The following is a 20,802-nucleotide window of genomic DNA, read 5'->3' on the forward strand; positions in this document are numbered from 1 at the left end:
AAGCTAAACAATAGGGAAGATAATTACAAATGATACAGTATGTGTAGAAAACACAATTAAGTCCAGAAGTATTTGTACAATTTTGATTAATTTACCTCCATATGTCAACAACACAATGAGGTTGAAAAAAACAAAACACAGTCAAGATGTGCTTCAAGCGGCAATTTTGAGTTGAAAATGTTTCACAAAAACAGGGCATTTGCCATTTAGGGATTACAGCCATTTTGTGCACAGTAAATTCTATTTTCATGGCCTCATATGTATTTGGACAAAGTGACACTATTGTAGATACAACTATTATTTTCAATACTTGGATGAAAATCCATTGTGGTGCAGGACTGCCTGAACATCACCAAATTCGGAGTTACCTGCCTGGAAATGCTTTTCCAGGCCTTCACAGACCCACAATCACGTATTGTTTTATTTACTTAAGTGTAAATGCTTAACTATTGTGAGTGCTCGACAAACGTGACTATCTTACAGAAAACTAATAGCACTATCAGGTCCAAACAGTCGTGCCTATTCATGGAACACAATGCTGCAGTGTGCCCCAGCCGCCTCCTTCCAAGTTGCACAGTGCCGATTTACGGAAAGACAGGAACACTGAAGGAGATTTGTGGTTAAAGGTCTGTTTGGCTCCAGGCAGAGAAAGTTTCACGCTCTGTGAGGTAAAAAAACTTTTTGGGAGGGTTTACGTATCAGAGCTGTGCTCTCTTGGAGAGAATATGGTTTCATAAGAGTCTTGGAGAATGCTAAACAGGCACAGGCTGTGTCCATGTTTGTAGCAGATGTGTCCGTGTGGTTGCATCAGACAGGGAGGCCACACCCATTGGAAGTTCAATGTTCAGATGATACATGCACTCCCTCACATCTTTTAACATTAAAGTGAACAGATCAGACCTTTGATTAGTTCGATACTAACAACTAACAGCTGCCATCATTACGTCTCATCTTTTAAGAAAATGTTTCTACTCCAATAAGATAAATATGAAGGGATGGCGTTGGAGGGTCGCATTTGAAGAGGTCTTTCTATCTTCTTGCCATTAATAGCACCACCGTGGATACAAAATACATTTTATATGTGTATGAAATGTGCAAGACGAGCGAGTCAGGAAGCAGGCGCGACAAGTTAAATGCACAGACTGCCAAAAGCTGGCATGCTTCTGTCCAAAAGTAAACCAACTTGCATGCACATTTCTACAAAACTGGTCTCATCATTGCAAGTTTGCAGGAAACAAGATAGTCCAGAAAGATGTCACTGTTCACAGAAACCACATCAAAAACTGATTTAACAATACACTTATTCATCCTTATCGTGATGTTGCATGACGTTTCCAGTCTGCTCGCACAAAGCCATTTCCAGTGCTAGTGCTAAAACAAGTCTGTCATTTCCTAGGCTAACAGAAGGAATTTCATAAGGGGCTGCTCTTAATTTCTCCCGATACCCCCCCCAAAAATGTTTTTTTTTCCCGCAAGGTCACCATCTTCCCTTCTCAACAACACTAACTTGCAAGAACTTTTTCTTTACAGATCATGTGAAAATAAGTGCTTCTGCTTGGAAAACTTTTGTTTTGTTAAAACGTGAGCATACCTATAACATAACATATAACCTAAACAGAATCCTGAATACATTTACAAATGAATTCCAAACAATTTAACATTATCCAGTACAATAAGCCATCAAACTGTACGGCACAGCTGGTCCATACGTCAGAGTAAGTTAAAGTTATTATAGTCAACAAAAACTAACAAAATAATTAAAACTGAACTTTAAAATGTTTTTCTTAACGAAGTAAAATAAAAACAAAATGCTTTTAAAAAAACCCCAACTAAAACTTCATTTTATGTTTACAAAACCAACGAAAATTAACAAGAATTATAGGGAAGCTGTCCTTCATTGTCAATGAATTTATTACATGTAATACTTGAGCCTTTGTGGTTGACTTTAAATGTACAATATAAAAATCGATAAAATTGATAATCGCCCATTGCTAGAATTTATCGATAGTCACATCCCAGTAAAATAGCAACATGCATGTTCATTGAAGACTCTAAATTGGCCATAGCTTGAATGTGCGCATAAATGTGCAGTATTGTGTATTTGGCTTCTCAGGCTAATTTAACTCAGCTTCTCTGAACTTTGAATAGGATTAGCCCCAAAAAATGGACAGAAGAGTGCACGTGTGTTGAAAATCTACTCCTGTGATCTAATTTGTCTAACAGTGATGTACCAGCCTTGCTCTATGACGTTGCTCCGAGCAGTCAGTTGAAATGGAAGTAGTCTATTCCTTCTTTCATCTGTAATGAGTCGATGTTTTCCTCCAGAACGCCACCCGTCATGTCCTAAACACATCAAAAACATTGCGCATGAGGGGAAAAAAAATGAAGAGTGAGTGAGAGAAAAACAAAGCAAAATCTCATTAGATGTATTCCAGTATTTGTTCTTCTAGCAAAACTATGATTTTTTGCAGTAAGCTTGGCGATTTCCGTTTTTCAGAGTTCTCAGTGGAGTTTTTAAATGCGCAAAAAAAACCTTTTTTGCCTTCTCCAAATCAAGTTTAACCTTGGCTTGTGAGCACAGTTCAAAGACATCCTACTGTTGCTTTGAGCACTGTGGCATTTGGCTGACAAACATGGGATTGAGTCCAGGTGTTTTTACGAGAAAATTACGATGACTCCACGTCTAATTTCCATAATTGACCAATTAGGATGGCCTACTGATGGGGTCAGTGTAGATTTGATGTCTGAGTCTGGGAGATAAGGATGCTATTTGTCATTTGGCAGCCTGATTGTTGTTTTTTTTCATCTGTGTGCATTTTACAAGGCCCTGCTAGAAAAAAAAAAAAAGAATTTGCTAGACATGGTTTCAAGATTTGACAGTAGATTTTGACAATTTTAAATGAGCAGCTCTGTTGATGTTTATACAAGCGCCATGTGTTCAAAGATCAGGCTGCTGTCTCTACCCATTTCCTGCAGGCCTCCTGTATGCTACGTCCTGTGCCGGGCACACGCCCTCGCTCATTATGTCATTAACTCAGATTGCAGAGCTGGGGGTCAGAAACAGCAAACACGCAAAAACACTTTCAGCTCACCAGTTTGACACAGATGATAAAAGGGGGCGACGCATCTTTGTAGTGCAGGACTGGGATTTTTGGCTTTGGTCGTTCCTAAACGGAGCACATCATCAAAACAATGGTCGATGGCAGCTCTAAGAGGCACAGATATGAAATGGTTAGTTAACCTCACCTTGGAGTCCTCATATGTGTAATAACCCTTCTGAATCTTGTTCTTGTCCACATCACAGAAAGCTTTAACCTTTAAAAAAAAATGACATCACAGCCATGAATAACTACACAACTCCCAATCGTACAAAACTCCTGACAATTCTTCCGTGCTATTTTTGCTATATATATATATGACTACATACTTTTTTCTGATTAGTGGCGTTAAGGCAGCGGTACAGCTTACGGCCCTGTTTCCCAGCATTCCATATGGTGAAGCTCTCCCATTGGCTAATGACTCTCTCCTGAAGGAATCCAACTCGCAGGTTCCAAATGGTCTCCCTGACAATGGAGGAGGCATAAAGAGGGATATGATAAATGAAAATATCTACATGCGTCTTCCTTTAACCCGCCTCATCAACAGGCTGGCATATTTCACATAACGCACACACAATCCCGTTCATAAATTCACACGTCCTCGCATGCCTCAGTACGTCTTTGTCACCATCTTAAGTTTTTTAGAAAGCATTTCTCACCTCACAAACGTGGTCTATATTTACTTTATGTGTGCGAGGCTGTGGAAGATGATGCTTTCACTTGTCAAAGGAAGTCACGGATGGGGAGGGGGTGTCAAGGAGTTGTGGGGGTTGGGTGGAAAGTCGGCAAGCTTGAAATAGGCTTCTCGAAATAAGACGGATAATAGATGAGGAGAGGAGGAGGATTGGTGACGGACTGTGTACACATGAGATACACTAATCGAGAGAAGCGCAGGGAGAAAGGGCCAAGAAGGGATCGAGAGAAGTCTGACGTTCCTGAAAACATCCCGGCAAAATGATGTGTGTGTCGGGTTGAGGGAATCTGGGATGCCAGTGGGCAGCTGTGTGTAGGTGTAGGATCAAGAGTATGTCCAAGTATACGTGTTTGAGCGCCAGTGGCTGAGTGGAGGAGGGGTGCATGGTGAAACTGACTCTTTCACGGAGTGTGTGGTGGCCTTCTCGTGGTAACGGTACACCAAAAGGCACTGGTCCACTCTGGTCACAAGTCCCCCTTGACGAAGACACTGGTAAAAGAAGATCAAGTCCTCAGGGGCTCCCTGGAGACAGAGACGGGGGGGCAAGTGAAGTGGATGCTAACAACCAACAACGGAAATATCAAAGACGCATGTTCTGCATTGATAGCACACATTTTGGTGTTGATGAGAAAAAATAAAATAAAATAAAAAAACAAGCTTCATGAAAAACAGTTGAGAAATGAGCATGACTTATTTTCAATGTACATGGATTGCCTTTGATGGGAATGTTGCCGTCAACAGTGTCGCTGAGCTGGGCTGCTACTGCGTGTTGTATCACGGTGTATGCTTTTTTTTTTTTTTTAACAAGCTAACAGCTTGCCATTCATTGACGTGATAGAAATCGGGTCTATTAGTATTAGCATTTAGCTTTGTTTCTACCAATTTGGTACTACCAATTATTGCAGGTGAAAACCATCGATGGCCGCAAAGTTTCACAATGGGTGGAGATCGCTGTCTGGGCCTGGACTGAACATTCGGGTTTGGTCAGTGAAGTATTCTCAACAATCACGCTTCTGTTTCTTTTTTGATTCACTTTATTTATAGCTCAGTATGCGGTGCTACAGTAGCCATTCAACATGGAGTTAGATTTCTTCTTTGTGCCTTTTTCTTTTTTTAAGTCAGAACATCATAACGTCAGTACCACCCAGTGTTCAGACTGCGACATGACAGTTGAATGAAACGGTGCCGTCAGAACAAGAGGGCATACTTGTGTTGATAAAACTTGTTGTATTTGATGACATTTTTGCACTTCACTGTATTGAAAAAAAAAACTTGTACAACCACATACTTTATGTTGATTGGGACTTTTTTCTGCCCACTGGATATTTGTGTTTTTTTTTTTATTTTAAATTCATTTTATTGTGTGTTCTATATCAAACATGTATTTTATGAAAATGCTAAATTGGGATGTATAGGGGAAAATGAAGTTATTTTTAACAATATATTTATAGGGTTTTTTTTTCATTTATGTGTAAAACTACAATAAAAATCAAATCCTCCCCATCCCTGCCCAAACAAAACACTCTTCAGGTAATATAAAATTAAACAAAAAATACCACATATCATATACAAAATACACATACATATACAATTTCCAATATAACAGTATGTTATTTTATGCATTAAGTTAGCCGATTAATCAGTATTTTTTTCTGCCAAATATCAGCATCGACCTTGAACAATCCATATCAGTCAGGCCCTAAATAGAACGGTACTACCGGTAATTTTGATTCTAGGGTGGGGGGAACACACCCATCCTGAGTCAAGCGGCATTTTTTTCTTTCCTTTGTTCATCTGTATTAACTAGCTGGTTACTTTAAGTGAAGGAGTCCAAGAGAGACCACTTGTCACGTCTGATTCAGGCAAATCGCCAAAATCCAAGTGCTCTATTTAAAACGATCGACTCTAAACTGAAGCCCCGTCAACTGATTTGCGCGGACTCGTCCCTTGAAATGTGCGATAGATTCTTGCAGTTTTTCATTGACAAGGTTGCTACAGCTAGGGCTTTTGTTCCGAATGCCACATTTGACCCCTCTGTCCAAGTTCCTTGTTCAGCAGTTTTCGATTCCTTTGAACCGGTTTCTTTGACATTTTTGGAGGATGTGGTTTGCCATATTAAGCCATCGAGCTCCCCTTATGACGCCGTTCCTCCACACTTCAAGTAGATTCTCCCGACTATTGGAAAATCGCTTTTGGCCATTATCAACAGCAGCCTGTCTTCTGGTATAGTCCCCCAACATTTTAAACATGCTGTAGTGCAACCCCTGCTTAAAAAAATTGGCCTTGATCAAGCTGTGCTATCCAATTTTAGACCCATTTCCAAGCTGCCTTTTATTTCTAAAATCCTGGCAAAAGTGGTGCACTCACAGTTAGGATCTTTCTTGGATGAACACAATGTTATGGAGGCTTTCCAGTCAGGCTTCAAAAACATGCATAGCACGGAGTCAGCCCTGTTACGTGTTTTTAATGACATCCTCCTGGCAAATGACACTGGAGACTACGTATGTCTCATTTTGTTGGATTTGACTGCAGCATTCGATACGGTAGACCACAGTATTCTTTTGACTCGTTTGCAACACTAAGTGGGCAATAGTGGATGCGCTCTAGAGTGGTTTGGATCCTATTTGGCTGGCAGGACGTTTTCTGTTAGCCTAGGTTCCTCTGAGTCCCGACCTGCCCTTCTATCGTATGGTGTTCCACAGGGTTCTATTTTGGGGACATTACTGTTCTCTTTGTATTTGCTGCCCCTGGGTTCCATCCTTTGAAAACATGGTATTTCCTTCCACTGCTATGCAGACGACAGTCAAATCTATATCCCGCTGAGCAAAAAAGACGCATTCTCCATAAGACCACTTTTATCCTGCCTAGAGGACATCAAAGACTGGATGTCACTGAATTTCTTAAATTTCAATGAAAAGAAAACAGAAGTTATGGTGTTTGGTCCCAGTGGCTCGTCTCCATCCCACCCTGTTGACCTGGGCCCCCTGGCTTCATATCTCTATGTTCTTTGTATGTAAAGTGCTTTATTACAGCTCTAGCTGTTGTGAAATGCGCTATGCAAATAAAATTGTATTGTATTGTATGATGACAAGTGGCGATTTAATTGCCGGGTTGGGTAAGAGTTGGGTAAGGCATGACAATCTGGAGTGAAAAGGTTGGGGTGCTTTACCTTGCGCTCCTCATTGAACCATCCAACAGTTGAGAACCAGTCTCTTGAGCAGAACCAAGTCGGCATGATGACTGTTGGTCCATGTGAGGTGTATACCTAAGGTGCAAGAATGTCTTAGCATACATCATCAGTGACTTCATCTAATTGAAGATCATTCAGCGGGAAGGAATTGTACTTGTTTGGATCCAGGGCTCCCCACTACAGTTATGATCTGGAGTTTACATTCAAGTGACTGCTAAATCCAAATCAACAAAAAATTGACTGCGGTCAAGTTTGCTTGATAGTGGACAGACCTCAACAGATAATTGTTTAAAATAAACTGCTCATATTGGAGTGCAGTGCAGCACTCAACTCACAGCAGTCATGTCAGCAACACAAACAATAACATAACATGACCATTGACCAGGCCGGTTCAACCAATATTTTGGGCTAAAACAGATGATCTCGGGTCAGACAGTAGTCTCCTTATTACAAGCCTGTTTACAATGCACTTTAAGGTGAAATTATGAAATATGTGTGCCTTAAGAAGTCCCAACATCAAGTAATGTGCAGAGGTTGATTTTCAACTTTGCCAAGTGTGCTCCATAGCAACATGCAGAAGTGTGCGCTTCCTTACACGTACAAACGAAACACAGATGAATGCCTTTGACTTGGCCTCTTTTTCTCTTTGGCTGCACCACGACCCCGCTATGAGCTGTATATTTACATCTTCACAGACCCCCACCTCAATGATCTCCAAGTCCTCCTTAGTCTTCTTTCCATCTTCCCATCCTCTGGGTGTCCTGTGGCAGCTGTCGTGTTTAGTGCGTGGCGGTGATTTCAGGTTAATCCCGTCTTTCCTCAATTGCCTCACTGTATTTCACGTGACGTGTGAATGTGTGCATTTAACCTTGACGTACAATTGCACGGCTCAAAGGACCACGGGCGGAAAACATTGCGAGAACCTCAGAGTCAGCTGGACGAAGCTACTAAATATGAGCATGTGTGTTTATGTGCATCCACCTACGTACGTGTGCCTCCTCTGTTGCAATATTTCAACACTTTGCAGATGTAAGCTAAGGCCAAATGCCTGAATCGGATGAATAAGAATGTGGGAAAGCATAAGAAAGTCTGAGGCTGTGACTAGTGAGCAGGGTTGGGAAGGTTATTGATAACCATACCTAATGTCCTGCAGATGAACACTCAAGAGTCCTGCTCTGGATCAAGTTAAGCAAGCACCACCCTGAGTAAATCTGGTTTGCGTCTACCTAGGCTCTGCTTCTTGACCCGACAAGTGGAGGCGAAGACGCAGAATGTGGAGAAAGAAAAGTAGAAGGAAAATGAGCTGTTTTAAAGCTACAGAATGGAGGAATGACCACATTCTCATGAAATGTAATATCATATAAAGATGCTTGAATGCCTGGTAAGGCATTATGCAGATCGTGTGTGTGTGCCTGTGTGTGTGAGCAAAAGAGACCTGTCACCCTGGTGACAGTGTGTTTTGCTCACGTAGCAACAGCCGTTCCAATGCTACATTCCACTGCTACAGAAATTGAAATACACCATACTGAATGTTTATTGGAGCTCACATTTATTTTTCAACTTTTAGGTTTTCTGCTTTGTAAATATTTGAATGAGTATACACAACTATGGGACATACTAATTTCCTCAAAGGTAGTTTTCGTAAAAACGTATATACACTCAAAAACTATGAGTCAAACGAAGAGCAGACCTTGCCTTCCTGAGAGACACCAAGGTCAGGTTTCACTAGACTAATTGACATGCCTCTATTTGTATTTACAGAGTCAGAGAGTTGTTGCCATTTTTCTTTCTGAGCTTTAGGTCCATCCATCCATCCATTATCGATACCGCTTATCCTCACAAGGGTCGCGGGGCGTGCTGGAGCCTATCCCAGCTGTCTTTGGGCAGTAGGCGGGGGACACCCTGAACTGGTTGCCAGCCAATCGCAGGGCACACAGAGACAAACATCCGCACTCACAATCACACCTAGGGGCAATTTAGAGAGTCCAATCAACTTACCATGCATGTTTTTGGAATGTGGGAAGAAACCGGAGTACCCGGAGAAAACCCACGCAGGCACGGGGAGAACATGCAAACTCCACACAAGGGAGGCCGGAGCCGGGATCGAACCCACGACCTCTGAACTGTGAGGCGGACGTGCTAACCAGTCGACCACCGTGCCGCCCCGACATTATTATAATCATTATTATATTATTACCTGTCGTGTGTATTGTCCCATGTGTTACGCCACCGATTGTGTTCAACTAGCCATTTCTTACAGGGTGATAAGACCAATGCTGTTCGTGAGCCCATAAATAGTATTTTGAGTAGTTTGTTAGCATTAAGCTAAGATGACTTTGCTATGGCAAAGCTACACTATGTGGTTGTTTTAAATGCACAAGCAATTCTCTGGAGTCTGTTTAGTTTGACAACAAACGTCATCTGGCAGTGGGAATTGACAGCTGACAGATTTGTTGTGAAGCCCGCTCTTGAACCAATCATCATAAAACTATCCGTCTATTTTCTATTCAGGCGCACAGTGGTGGCGCTGGCAGGTGGCAGACCACACCTTGATTGCCAGTCTATCACAGGGCACATATGTAGGCAAACAACTATTCACACTAGGGATGTCCCGATCACATTTTTTTTTTTACACCTGAGTCTGAGTCCAATGACCTGATTTTGAGGATTTGCCGATACTGAGTCTCAATTCGATACCTCAGCAATGTATTAAGGGAAAAAAGAGAGCACAGCCAAATTCCCTTTATTTTTTTTAACTATCCCAAAATGACAGCTCTTAAGTGGCTAGTGGAGCAGTGGTTTAAACCAAGTAAAACATCTGAATCCTTTTTTTGGGGGGCACATCACATTTTCAGGTGGCATATTAAAATTATTTGTGTTAAACGCAACTCTATCCTTTCCTCCACGCAAAATGCTCACTTTGCACACATTGGAAGTCAGTGTTGCACTGTCTCAGTTTTCCACGTTAAAATATTTCCAGACTGCAATTACCATCACTGTTACATGACACTAGCCTCACGTTAGCACGTTAGTCACAGAGAGACCACACGTCGCAAGCCTACCACCAATTTCATCAGCAGAGGTGCAACCAAAATGTCATCACAAACGACTTCTAGTGGTGAAGTAAGTGCATGTCATTTGTTACACGTGGTGAAGTCATGATGTTGAGGAACTACGTTCGCCAAGTTTGTCTCCTTCGGGTATCCGTAGCAGAATGGCAAGGGATGCGCGCCCTATGTAATCTAATTAGAGATGACTTCACTTAAGATTAGATAAAAAAAATAATTACGCTGATGTGATAGAAATTTTTTTTTGCATATTATTGAAATTAATAGTTTGTTTTTGAAATAATGAAGATCGAAAAATCAACACATCTTTACACACTGTCCCTTTAAAAACTCGTGATTAAAAAATCTTGGATCGAGACATCCCTAATTCACACCTCTGCTCGGTGAGTGAGAAGTAAATCTCAATGACTGCATGAAAGTCAAGCCCATGAACCACTACACTATCAAAGACCCATATTGTCCTGGAGCCGGAATTTATTTTTGGATGACGTCCAATAGGAAGCTGTTTTCCCCTTGAAATTCCTGACTTCCAATCAGTGAGGGGATTGGTTGTCTCCTACAGTTTTGTTCTTTAATTGGCTCACTGTGTTTGCTCCTTACTTGTCATAAGAAATACACTCCATCTGGAATAAACTTGAGTATTTTGGCAGTGTGGATGTGAATGTCAAATGCGATATAAGCATACCCAGATGTCCCCTGCAGGATGGAAGACAATCTGTCTGCTCAGTAAACTCACAGTGCAGTTTTGTTTGCAAAACTAACAGTTTCACTACCAACACTTTTCACTATTGACAGATGGCAGCGTGAGCCGCTTCCTCCGGTGGGATTGTGAGTGACAGAAAGGTTGCCAGCGATCCTGTAGTTTACGCCCAGCGCATTGGCACATTTCCGTGGAAACGGCAAGGGGCAGGTACGTATCCTGTGTTAGGCTGACCTGCTCACAGCCTGCCACATGACCCCCTGTGGAAGGCCCATACAAACAGAGTGCAGCGAGCTCAGAGTGTTTACTTGTGTGAGGAGTTGATCTTGAGTGATTGTGTTGATCCAGCGGGTGTAGCGTTCCGTGGATCCCTCTGGAAGCCTCCGAACTCTACAGCCTATCAACTATAATGAAAACACACATTTATGAGAAGGTCAACATGGTTTCTTTTCAACTAACCTTTGAGAAGAGTTTAGTGAAACATAATTACATGGATTGGTACATTGAACACAAATAAGCAATATAAATATGTGTAGATTTTCTTTATATACGTATATTGACAGTTGCAGCAGTTGGAATTCAATGGGGATGCGGTTACATAATCACACCACTTGTTTAGTTATAAAGTCTTTCATATTTTTTTCGGCCCACAATATTGACCCAAACACTACAGTCAATACCAAGCAGATGGGAGAAGCCGAGGCTATTGTAAAAATAAAAAATGAAAGATGCTTTGCATTTTGACTAAGAGCTGTCAAGTGGGAAAAAAATGACAGGCGTAACAGAAAGGGACAAGCTGTTTGTGCAGGGCTGCAGGCCTGCTGTCTCTGTGCTGTCTCCCGCACTTCCCTCACACACATGACCCCCAGCCCCTGCCTGACCTGGGGGGCCACAGAAAGCGTCAACACCGGATACTCACACTGTTCTGCGTGCCAACATCATGGCATGCCAACACAGTCGCTCACATTGTGCTAATATTATTAAGATTTGGATCTGACTCACTTCCCGCACACAGGTCTGCAAAACACATTAATGCAGAATGCAGACAAAAATGGCGCCTTCTGCCTGAGGGAGCGGTGTGAAGGACAGACGACAGAAAGTGAAAAGAGAGTTGGGAAAAAAAAAGTGGGAAGAGGAAAAGAGAAGGAAATCAATGACAAAACACTTCTAGAAAGAACTTACAGAGCTTGAGTGGAGGACAGACGCCTCAAATTGCAGCCGAACTCTTTGGGGCAACATGATGTCATCCTGCAACACACACACAACCTCCAAGTAATCCACAATCCATGTCAAATGTCAGTCAGAATGCAAACATAATACAGCGTGATCTCTGTTGGAGACTGTTGGGGCTTTTCAAGAGAATGCTTGTTATAAATCATATTAAACTTCATTAGCCCTAATAGAACAAAAATCTAACATGAAGGAATCAGAGCCAATCCCCCCATCTGGAACAATTTTTTTCTTAATGTATGGAATCATGCACGTGGGAGGAAAAGATCACACTTGTAACAACATTTAACATGTGCGAGACAAAGTTTAAAAGAGACCCTTCTACTTCATATACTTCTGGACTTTCGAGCACGTTTTTTGATGGACACCCTCCACTGGAAGGAGGAAAACTTTTTACATGCAGTTTAAAAGCAAAACTAAAGAGTAATGAGGTCAACTTCAGTTGATTAGTGACAGAAGGCTCCAGATGGTCTTTCCATTACAGGTTTTTCATGTCGGACCTCAGAAGACAACTGACGTTTTAATAGAACTAACATAAGACTGCGCGCACACACTTACCGCATCCTGAAAGCACAAGTATTTTCCACAGCTCTGCGCTACTGCCTTATTCTTTGCATATCCCACTGAAAGAAAATAAAAGTTTCTGTATTGTTCTAATACACAATGTCCATTACAAAAAAATGCACACACGCACACTGGTACAATTCTGAAGATGATTGATCATTAAAGGGGAAGTCAAGGCAAACCTTTTTTTTTCCAAGAATATGTTCGATGCAAGCCCACTCGTTGAAATAGGGCATTCTGATCAATATTGCGTTTGTGGAATAAGAGTTAATGCACTCGTTTTTAGCCATCTCTGGGGGTGGCCATTTTGTCTTCTGTCGACTGAAAATTACATCACAACTGCTCACAACGACCAATCACTGCTTAGATTCAGACAACAGGTCAGCCATGATTGGTCGCTGTGAGCAGTTGTGAAGTCATTTTCAGTTGACAGAAAACAAAATGGCCGCCCCTAGAGATGGCTAAAAACAAATGCATTTTGCTGCTTAACTTGTATTCCACAAACGCAAAATCAATCAGAATGCTCTGTTTCAACTACCGTATTTTCTGGAGTACAAGTCGCACCAGCCATAAAATGCATAATAAAGAAGAAATAAACATATATAAGTCACACTGGAGTATAAGTTGCATTTTTAGAGGGAATTGTGCACTTAGTACACATCATTTCCACCGAGCTACGATGGTAACATTTAGCTAACATTCACACATACAAGAAGCAGCATACAAGAAAGTTACGGTAAGTTAACGGTAGGTTAAGTGTAGATCGATTAAATAAGTCTTTTATTCATCCCCGACCATGTAGAATGTTTCCAAGTCCCCAAAAGTATTTATGTATTCGGTCATGATTATCTCTTCGTCTCCTCCATGCTCCACTCCTTACATGTGTGACTGCATGATGCACCACAGCCAGACGTACGGCAACTGCCTGTTTGTGGTTCATTCTTGTTCAACCATCGTCTCTAAGTAACTTAGAAAACTGTGTGTAATGACCATGCAACATTTCTATACGAGCTGAAGTGTGGATGATTCTGGGTTATTGACTGAACATACTAATCGCTATCACTAACGCTAATCGCGATCGCCAATCGTTAGCATAGGCCCATCTTGTTCATGTCTATGAAAATACATGTGTACGGGTATGTAATGCATTGATTGATAGTATTTTCTGTTTCTTGTGCAGTTTCACAATATAAATAGGCAACTTCGCTGCACACCTGGAGTCTGTGGAGTTTGTTTGTGAATGTTTAGCTGTTTGTATAAGCTAGCTTCCTCGACTAGCAAGGCCTTAACAGTCAAATTGTCTTTCTATCATACTATTTTAATTACTTATTTAACAAAACATTAGATTTGAACCGTTTAAATTATTCATGCATTTTAATAGCTTTTAGGATTGTCATGGCTTGCTAGTGCTGACTTGTATTTATGATGTTGTGTTTCCCTCTGCAGGCGCTTTAGCGTAATTGACGTGTTTACAGCCATTTTACAAGCTAACATGTCGCTTAGCAGACTACGTGAACTATGAAATGGAGGTTCTTATTGCATCTTCTGCCAATAAGAGGACAAGTTAGAAATATTGGGGACAGAGTCAATTACGCCTGCAGAGGGAGACAAAACATCATTAATATAAGTCAGCACTAACAAGCCATGACAGTAATACTGTGTTAATAATTTCACACATAAGTCGCTCCAGAGTGTAAGTCGCACCCCCGGCAAAACTATGAAAAAAACTTGACTTATAGTCCGGAAAATACGGTAGTGGGACTGCTGGGAACATATTCTTGAAAAAAATATGTTTTGGTTGACTTCCCTAAAAGCAAGGTCTCTGAGGACAAACAAATGGCTTACTTCTTTGGAAACGGTCTATGCATAATTTGCTAACTGATGCCATCATTAAAGAAGCTGGGACTGCAGATTGTGTTTACATGCATGCAAGTACTCAACAGCTCCTTGAGCAAAGCAGTTCTAAATTACATGGTGTGATGTTATAATGTCAATGTGGAAGTCATTTTTATTCAAGCTGTGTATAAAACAGAGTGGGGTGGAGGCAAAACTGGCTAAATATGAAAACAGCGCTTATTGTGTGATGCATCTTTCTGCATAACAATTGCCTTTAGGACTGATTGCTCATTACAACAGAACAGACCTCCTCTTGGTTGGTCTGAGTTGTGGCCACTGAACACCACTGAGATGGCCCTTCCCTCCAACCTCGCCCTCCAAGAATCCACCACTTTTCTGGAGTCATCCTACAAGACAAACAAATGGATACATAATGTAGATATCTTGATTGATTGACTAAGAGATGGCTATTGTACTTAGATAGAGAGTAAGATACTGTATGTGGTACAGTACTATTAATATAAGCCAGTGCGGATTTCTTTCCCCTAACTACTTACCAGAGCTGGCCATTCCGTCTATGTGACGGACCGGTCCGTCTATCCGTCAATGACGGATGCCCGTTTTGCTGACGGGCTGACAGGAAAACATTTAAAATAGACGGATTAAGCATAGACGGAAGATGGTTTGATTGATGACCCCCTTTATGTAGTCCGCCGTTCGTCTGCAGTCCATCATTTTTCGCAGCAAGGCTTTAATGGCCGCGGCGAGAAAAATAGTGAGGTGTTGTTGCTTGGGGGACCAGGCTGTCAAAGCAAGCAGGCAGGCTTCCAAAGTGCACTGAGTCACTATTTCTGTTCAAATATCATCGAGCGGGGCGGTGGGGCAGTGTGTGCGAGTGAAAGCTCACAGCCGATGGACGGGCCTTTAAAATTGGAGGTGGACCGGCCTATAGACAGGTACTATTTGTTCCCTCCCGGAAAAAAAGGCGAATGACGGACGATGGAAGGGTACCCACGCTGCAGGCGGATGACGAATAACGGATGCTCAGTTTTTAGTAAAATGCCTAGCTTTGCTACTTATTAACCCTTTGAGAGAGGAGAAGATGGATGCATGCTAAGATTCTATACATACTTCAAGACAAAGCACATTTGTGCAAATGTGAATAAATCAAACATACAGTGCTGGCGTCATCAAAAACAGATAGTTCCATAGTCCCGGTGAAGTCTTGGTTCATTATTGCTTGCAGACACTCATCTAGCCAACAGGAGGCGTTATACACGGGCATGATGATACTCTGAGACACACAAAATATTTTCATTAAAGCATCAGTAAATTACTTTAGATTCTATTCAAATGTGAAATTATAGTGTGCTACTTATTTTGTCAACATTATTAGATAGAATACAAATACACAAACAAATGGTTAACTGATTTCTTACATAAACTCCATAAGAAAAACTAGAAATTGTAGAGGATGTTGTTGTTGCAGTAATGAAAAATGTATCAAATGTATAAAATTTGGAAATTTCAATTTTGTTTTAGAAAGTTGGGAATTTTGGCAAATGTGATAAATACTTCCCAGGATGTTGTTAATGATTTTAATATTTTTAGCTGAAATCATTTTAATTGGTCAAAAAATGCATATGGAAACTGTAAATATTCATATAAAAATTCTCGATTTTTTTGTGGAAAAATTGGGCGTCGGCCTTCTGTGACAATTGATCACTCTGATTGGCTGGTAACTAGCGAATCAGTGCATTATATTGAAGTAGGCTATGAGACGTACACAAAAGCAAAATCACTGCAAGGAAGATATGGCATTATGTAGTGAATTAAGATCAGCAAAATGTTGCTTTCTTTACTTAGAATGTTTTTCTTGCTTGATTATGAGTGTGATGGGCATTGTTCTGAAACTATTGTGTTAATTTTATTTCATGAATCCCTAGCTGTGGATGGTGTGATAAAAAACGCATGCAAGCGTTTGAATAGAGTCCAACTGTCCAACAACTGTCATATCGAGCATATTGTCACCCACCACGTCAACTGCACTCTGGCGCTCCTCCTGCCGTTCCGATGCTGTTTCTGTTCCATTTTGTACAGTGCGAAGGCGCTTTGGCGGCTTCACGTTCACCTCGAACTCCTCGTCTGGACATTCCATGCTTAACACGACGACTACACGGACAATTACGGGCTACATAGAACACATTATTAGCGTCATTAATTCATACTTCAAAACTGTTTCACTCACCGAACCCGTTCGGTGTGTTTATTTTGAGTAGTGGTAATCTAGGTCTTTTTCTTTGTGGTAATCTAGGTCTTTTTTCTTTCTATTTTCTTTTTTTTACAAGAGTGGCTTCTTCTCATGTTGACTGGAAGCCCGTTGTGCTAAGATTTCCGCAAACAATCAAACTCCCTCTTTGATTGGCTAATCACAAACAAACGACGACATCGGATTCGCGATTACTATTGTCAATCATTAAAACGTGACGTCACGGGGCCCGCCCACCTTTATGTGCATGGCCCACAGACTTTGAGAAAAGGAGGAGGATCCATAAATGTATTCACATAGTTACAGAAGCCACTCATACATAGCGATAGCCTAATACCATAAATGTGAAAGTCAGTTTTAATTTACTGTTACCAAATCAATACCAAACACCAGTGTTCTTGTTTCCTGAAAAGGTTTAAATATGACTGTGGAAACGATGCTAGTCCAACAACAAAATCGTAACATTTTACAGTTAATACGAAAAAATATAACTCAAACAAATAATGTAAAAATAAAATGAACTAAGATATCCATCCGCCCATTCATCCAATCATTATCTGAACCTCTTATCCTCACGAGGGTCACGGCGTGCTGGAGCCTATCCCAAATGTCTTCGGGCAGTAGGCGGGGTACACCCTGCAGCCAATAAAATAAAATAAAATAAAATAAAATAAAATAAAATAAAATAAAATAAAATAAAATAAGATAAAATAAAATAAAGGCTTAAAAAAGGAAGTGCATTTCACAATCTGGGGACAATGGATTGCAAGGCACCATCACCTTTAGCCTTAATTTTAAGATGATGGACATTAGCTAAAGGGCAGGCAGAAGACTGCAGTCACCATGCCACTGAGGGCTCTGAAAAGGACCAAAAAAGAGTTTGTTTGGACTGATTTGGTCTTTTATATTTCAGAGTATCATATCAAAATGTCAGAGCTGTATTCATCGTTTAACTGGTCTCTGCGCTCTGAAGTAAATCATTTGCTCACAGCTGCAGCCTTAAATTAAACTTCCATCTATCCATATATCCCAGCTGACTTTGGGCGAAAGGCGGGGTACATCTAGGACTGGTTGGCAGTCATTCCCAGAGCACACGTAGACAAACCATCATTCACACTCACATTCAGTCCGATGGACGATTTGAAGTCTTTAATTAACCTAACCAGCACAGTATCTTTTGGAGCTGCGGGAAGACAGCCAGAGTACCGTGAATAAACCCACACGAGCATGGGGAGAACATGTAAACTCCACACTGGAAGGCCGGAGTTGAGATACAAACCCAAACCTCCTCAGAACTGTGAAGCAGACATTAGGCCACCATGCTGCCCCAAGAAAAACACAACAAGTGCAATTAAAAGGCCCCATGGAACACAGCAGCCTAACTTCATTTCAGAAACGTACTGTAGTAACCCTCTGTATTGCTTCCCGTATGAGTTTTAACATTTGACTCTTCGGACACTCAATCCACCACAATCAAGGCACCACTTAAGAGAGGATGCAGTTTTGAAGTGGACTTGACTAAAGAAGCCCTAAAAGTACATTGAGTGTATTGCATTAGTCTGTGCGCAGACTAATTGTTTCCACATTGATCACACTGACCTTTATCAGAATGCGTCTTTAAACTTGACGGGTCATCGTTTTGCAGGCCAGGAACAACAGCTCCAGGGGACAAAAGACTGAAGCCAAGCTTAGGAAATATACTGTCATGCTTGAGTGCATGATCTGTGTAATCATGAGAACTTTTGGCTCGGTTGGACTACAGCTTGGCCTTCGAAACATAGCAAGACTCCAGACAAACCATTAGAATTTGGCCCTCGACAAGAGAAGCAAACCAGATGTCTAATTTGAACTAATAGAGATGGACAGAAGCAGACAGACATGGAATGAGAGCTACTGATGTATTCTGTACAATATCATTCGCATTTTAGTCTCGAGAGAGTTCTGTTTTGGGTTCTGAATCAATTCTGGTTGTGCACTTATACTGCTCACTGATCAAGGAGGGTGTGTAGTAAAACGTTACAAAGTTCCACAACATTCGGCATCAGCTCTTGCAAGTGTTCTCACTGTCATTTTGCTATCTGTTCACTTCACTCTTTGCATCAAACAACACGATATAGTACTTTTGCACGCAGTTTAACCAGGAATTTCTGAAGGTCGAGGCTGCAGCTGTTGAGGTCTGAGTTCAGACTGCACCTGATTTTTTTCCTTAGACAGAACCAGATGTTAGGAAAAGGGAATGCGTGCATGTAACCTCATCAGAGAATGTATGATTGGTACTGTATTAATTCAGTGTTGTGCAACATCACATGCAGACAGGAGTTATTTAGCAAGTTGACATTGGTGAATGAATATACAGTATGTTGTAAAGAGATATAAAAAGCATCTTTCCATACTGACATTTGATGACGTCTTAAAAGAAAAAATTATCTACTGATGTGAAAACGGGAGATCATCGGGCTGCTTTCATTGTTTCCTGGAACAGTGTTTCTTGGTCTTGTTGTTGTGTGGGGTTAAATAACATTGCAACACGATTTACTGTAAATGTCAATTAAAACCAAGAGACTGGACCGAGCTGCAAAACAGTGATTAAATTCAAGGCTTTTGGAACTACACAGCACAATGAATCCCTTAAATATTTGTAGTTCTTTGTTCATCTATTCGTTTTTTTTTCCATGTGGAACCTATCCCCATTTATTTACTGAGAAATTCACCTAATTTACATATATAAGCACATCTGTAAGCCATTTACTTCAAGGGTAATATGGGTGAAATTATACTCAAATTTTCGTGAATAATAGTTTGTGTTACATTTATAGTTTTTCTGTCCATTTTCTGTGCTGCTTATTTTGGTTGCAGGTGAGCTACACCTGTCCGCACTGACGTATTGGCAAGAGATGGCCGTGGTGTAACTTGAACTGGTCACCAGCAAGTCACAGAGCACATGAGGACAACCAACCATTCACACTCACGTTCATGCCTATGGACCATTGTGGAGTCTTTGATTGACCTAAGAAACAGTTTATTGGTATGCAGGAAGGAGCAAGCCGAAGTACACAAAGAAAACCCATGCAAGCGAGGGGAGAACGTGCAAACTCCACACAGGAAGGAGAAAGTTGGATTTGAATCCCATGGACATAAATATATCTTTAATTTTAAGACAACTTACAGTTTTCCTTTCCTTGTGTCATTTCCAGTTAGATAAAACCTAATTCAGCAGATGAAAATGACTTGAACTAAAACATGAGGACAGGCTATCGTAATAATTGTGGGCTTTACTGCATGTTTGTTTACTCTGTGTGGCCACACTGGCTCACTGATTAAGTTCTCGCGGACATTGGTCTAAAGCAGCACAAGCTTGATAATCTGTAAACAGGGTTAGTGCTGCCATCTAGTGGTCAGCTCGCACATGGCAACTAAAGTGCCACAAGTTGGAGCTCTACACGTGCAGTATTGTAGTGTGCGGCAGTGTTTCCCAACCTTTTGGGCTCGTGTACCCCCGTACCTGTCATACCACGAATACCTCCTCACTCATACGTTTTGATGACCCTCCCAAAATAGGACTTAACACAATTATTAAATGAAACTCATTTTACTTCATGTTCTTAATGTGCAATGTAAGAGACACGAAAAAAAGTCAAACTTAATTTTTTTTTTAATAAAGTGTAGTACAAGTACAAATGATATGGTATCAATGATTACACGGTAAAATTGCTATGTGATGGGCTATAAAAATTCATTATTTTCGTGAAAATTGGAGAAGCCGGCATGCCCACTGGCAGCAACGCCTAGTTTGAGCCTGTGCGTGCTAACGTCATCGGCCCACATGTGATCCAGTAGGCACTGAACAAGCACAGAGACATGGCAGAGTACGACATCGATCGTGAGGTGTTTTCGGACTCGGAATTGAGTGTAGAGTTGGAATTTGAAGTTGCTGATGATGAACAGACTCAGGACGAATACATTTTAGCCCTGGAATGTATCCAGCCATATCGGTTTGAGCCCAATCTGAATGAAGGGGCTGGTGCACCTGGGGTGAGGTCATTTTCAGACTCTGAAGATTGCGGTGACCAGCAGCTAGCTGCTGCGGTAGAGGATGACATCAGCAGGCTCGCTTGGTAAATCTTAATTCTTTATTTTAGCTTACACAAGGTCG

At 41.2% G+C, this 20,802-nt stretch overlaps 1 protein-coding gene across 3 annotated transcripts in view; it reads right to left on the bottom strand.

Annotated features, from left to right (window-relative positions):
* Positions 1-16,784, bottom strand: part of qtgal (queuosine-tRNA galactosyltransferase) — a 20,737-nt gene extending 3,953 nt beyond the window's left edge. The window contains exons 1-12 of one of the 3 annotated variants that reach the window (XM_086034099.1): positions 16,416-16,784; positions 15,558-15,674; positions 14,688-14,787; positions 12,539-12,603; positions 11,933-11,998; positions 11,059-11,154; positions 6,962-7,057; positions 4,190-4,314; positions 3,428-3,563; positions 3,247-3,315; positions 3,093-3,167; positions 2,232-2,343 (exon numbers count right to left, since the gene is read on the bottom strand). In XM_086034099.1, the coding sequence (XP_085890225.1) occupies positions 2,263-2,343; positions 3,093-3,167; positions 3,247-3,315; positions 3,428-3,563; positions 4,190-4,314; positions 6,962-7,057; positions 11,059-11,154; positions 11,933-11,998; positions 12,539-12,603; positions 14,688-14,787; positions 15,558-15,674; positions 16,416-16,538 (1,149 nt within the window). In that variant the 5' untranslated portion in view covers positions 16,539-16,784 and the 3' untranslated portion in view covers positions 2,232-2,262. Of the gene's footprint in view, positions 2,344-3,092; positions 3,168-3,246; positions 3,316-3,427; positions 3,564-4,189; positions 4,315-6,961; positions 7,058-11,058; positions 11,155-11,932; positions 11,999-12,538; positions 12,604-14,687; positions 14,788-15,557; positions 15,675-16,415 lie in introns of all 3 variants that reach the window. The other 2 variants (XM_086034101.1, XM_086034100.1) reach the window with 2 other exon arrangements.
* Between the last annotated feature and the right edge of the window lie 4,018 nt (positions 16,785-20,802).

Source organism: Filicampus tigris, chromosome 6, assembly GCF_054856515.1.
Source record: "Filicampus tigris isolate MCC_2025a chromosome 6, RoL_Ftig_1.0, whole genome shotgun sequence".
Lineage (NCBI taxonomy): Eukaryota > Metazoa > Chordata > Actinopteri > Syngnathiformes > Syngnathidae > Filicampus > Filicampus tigris.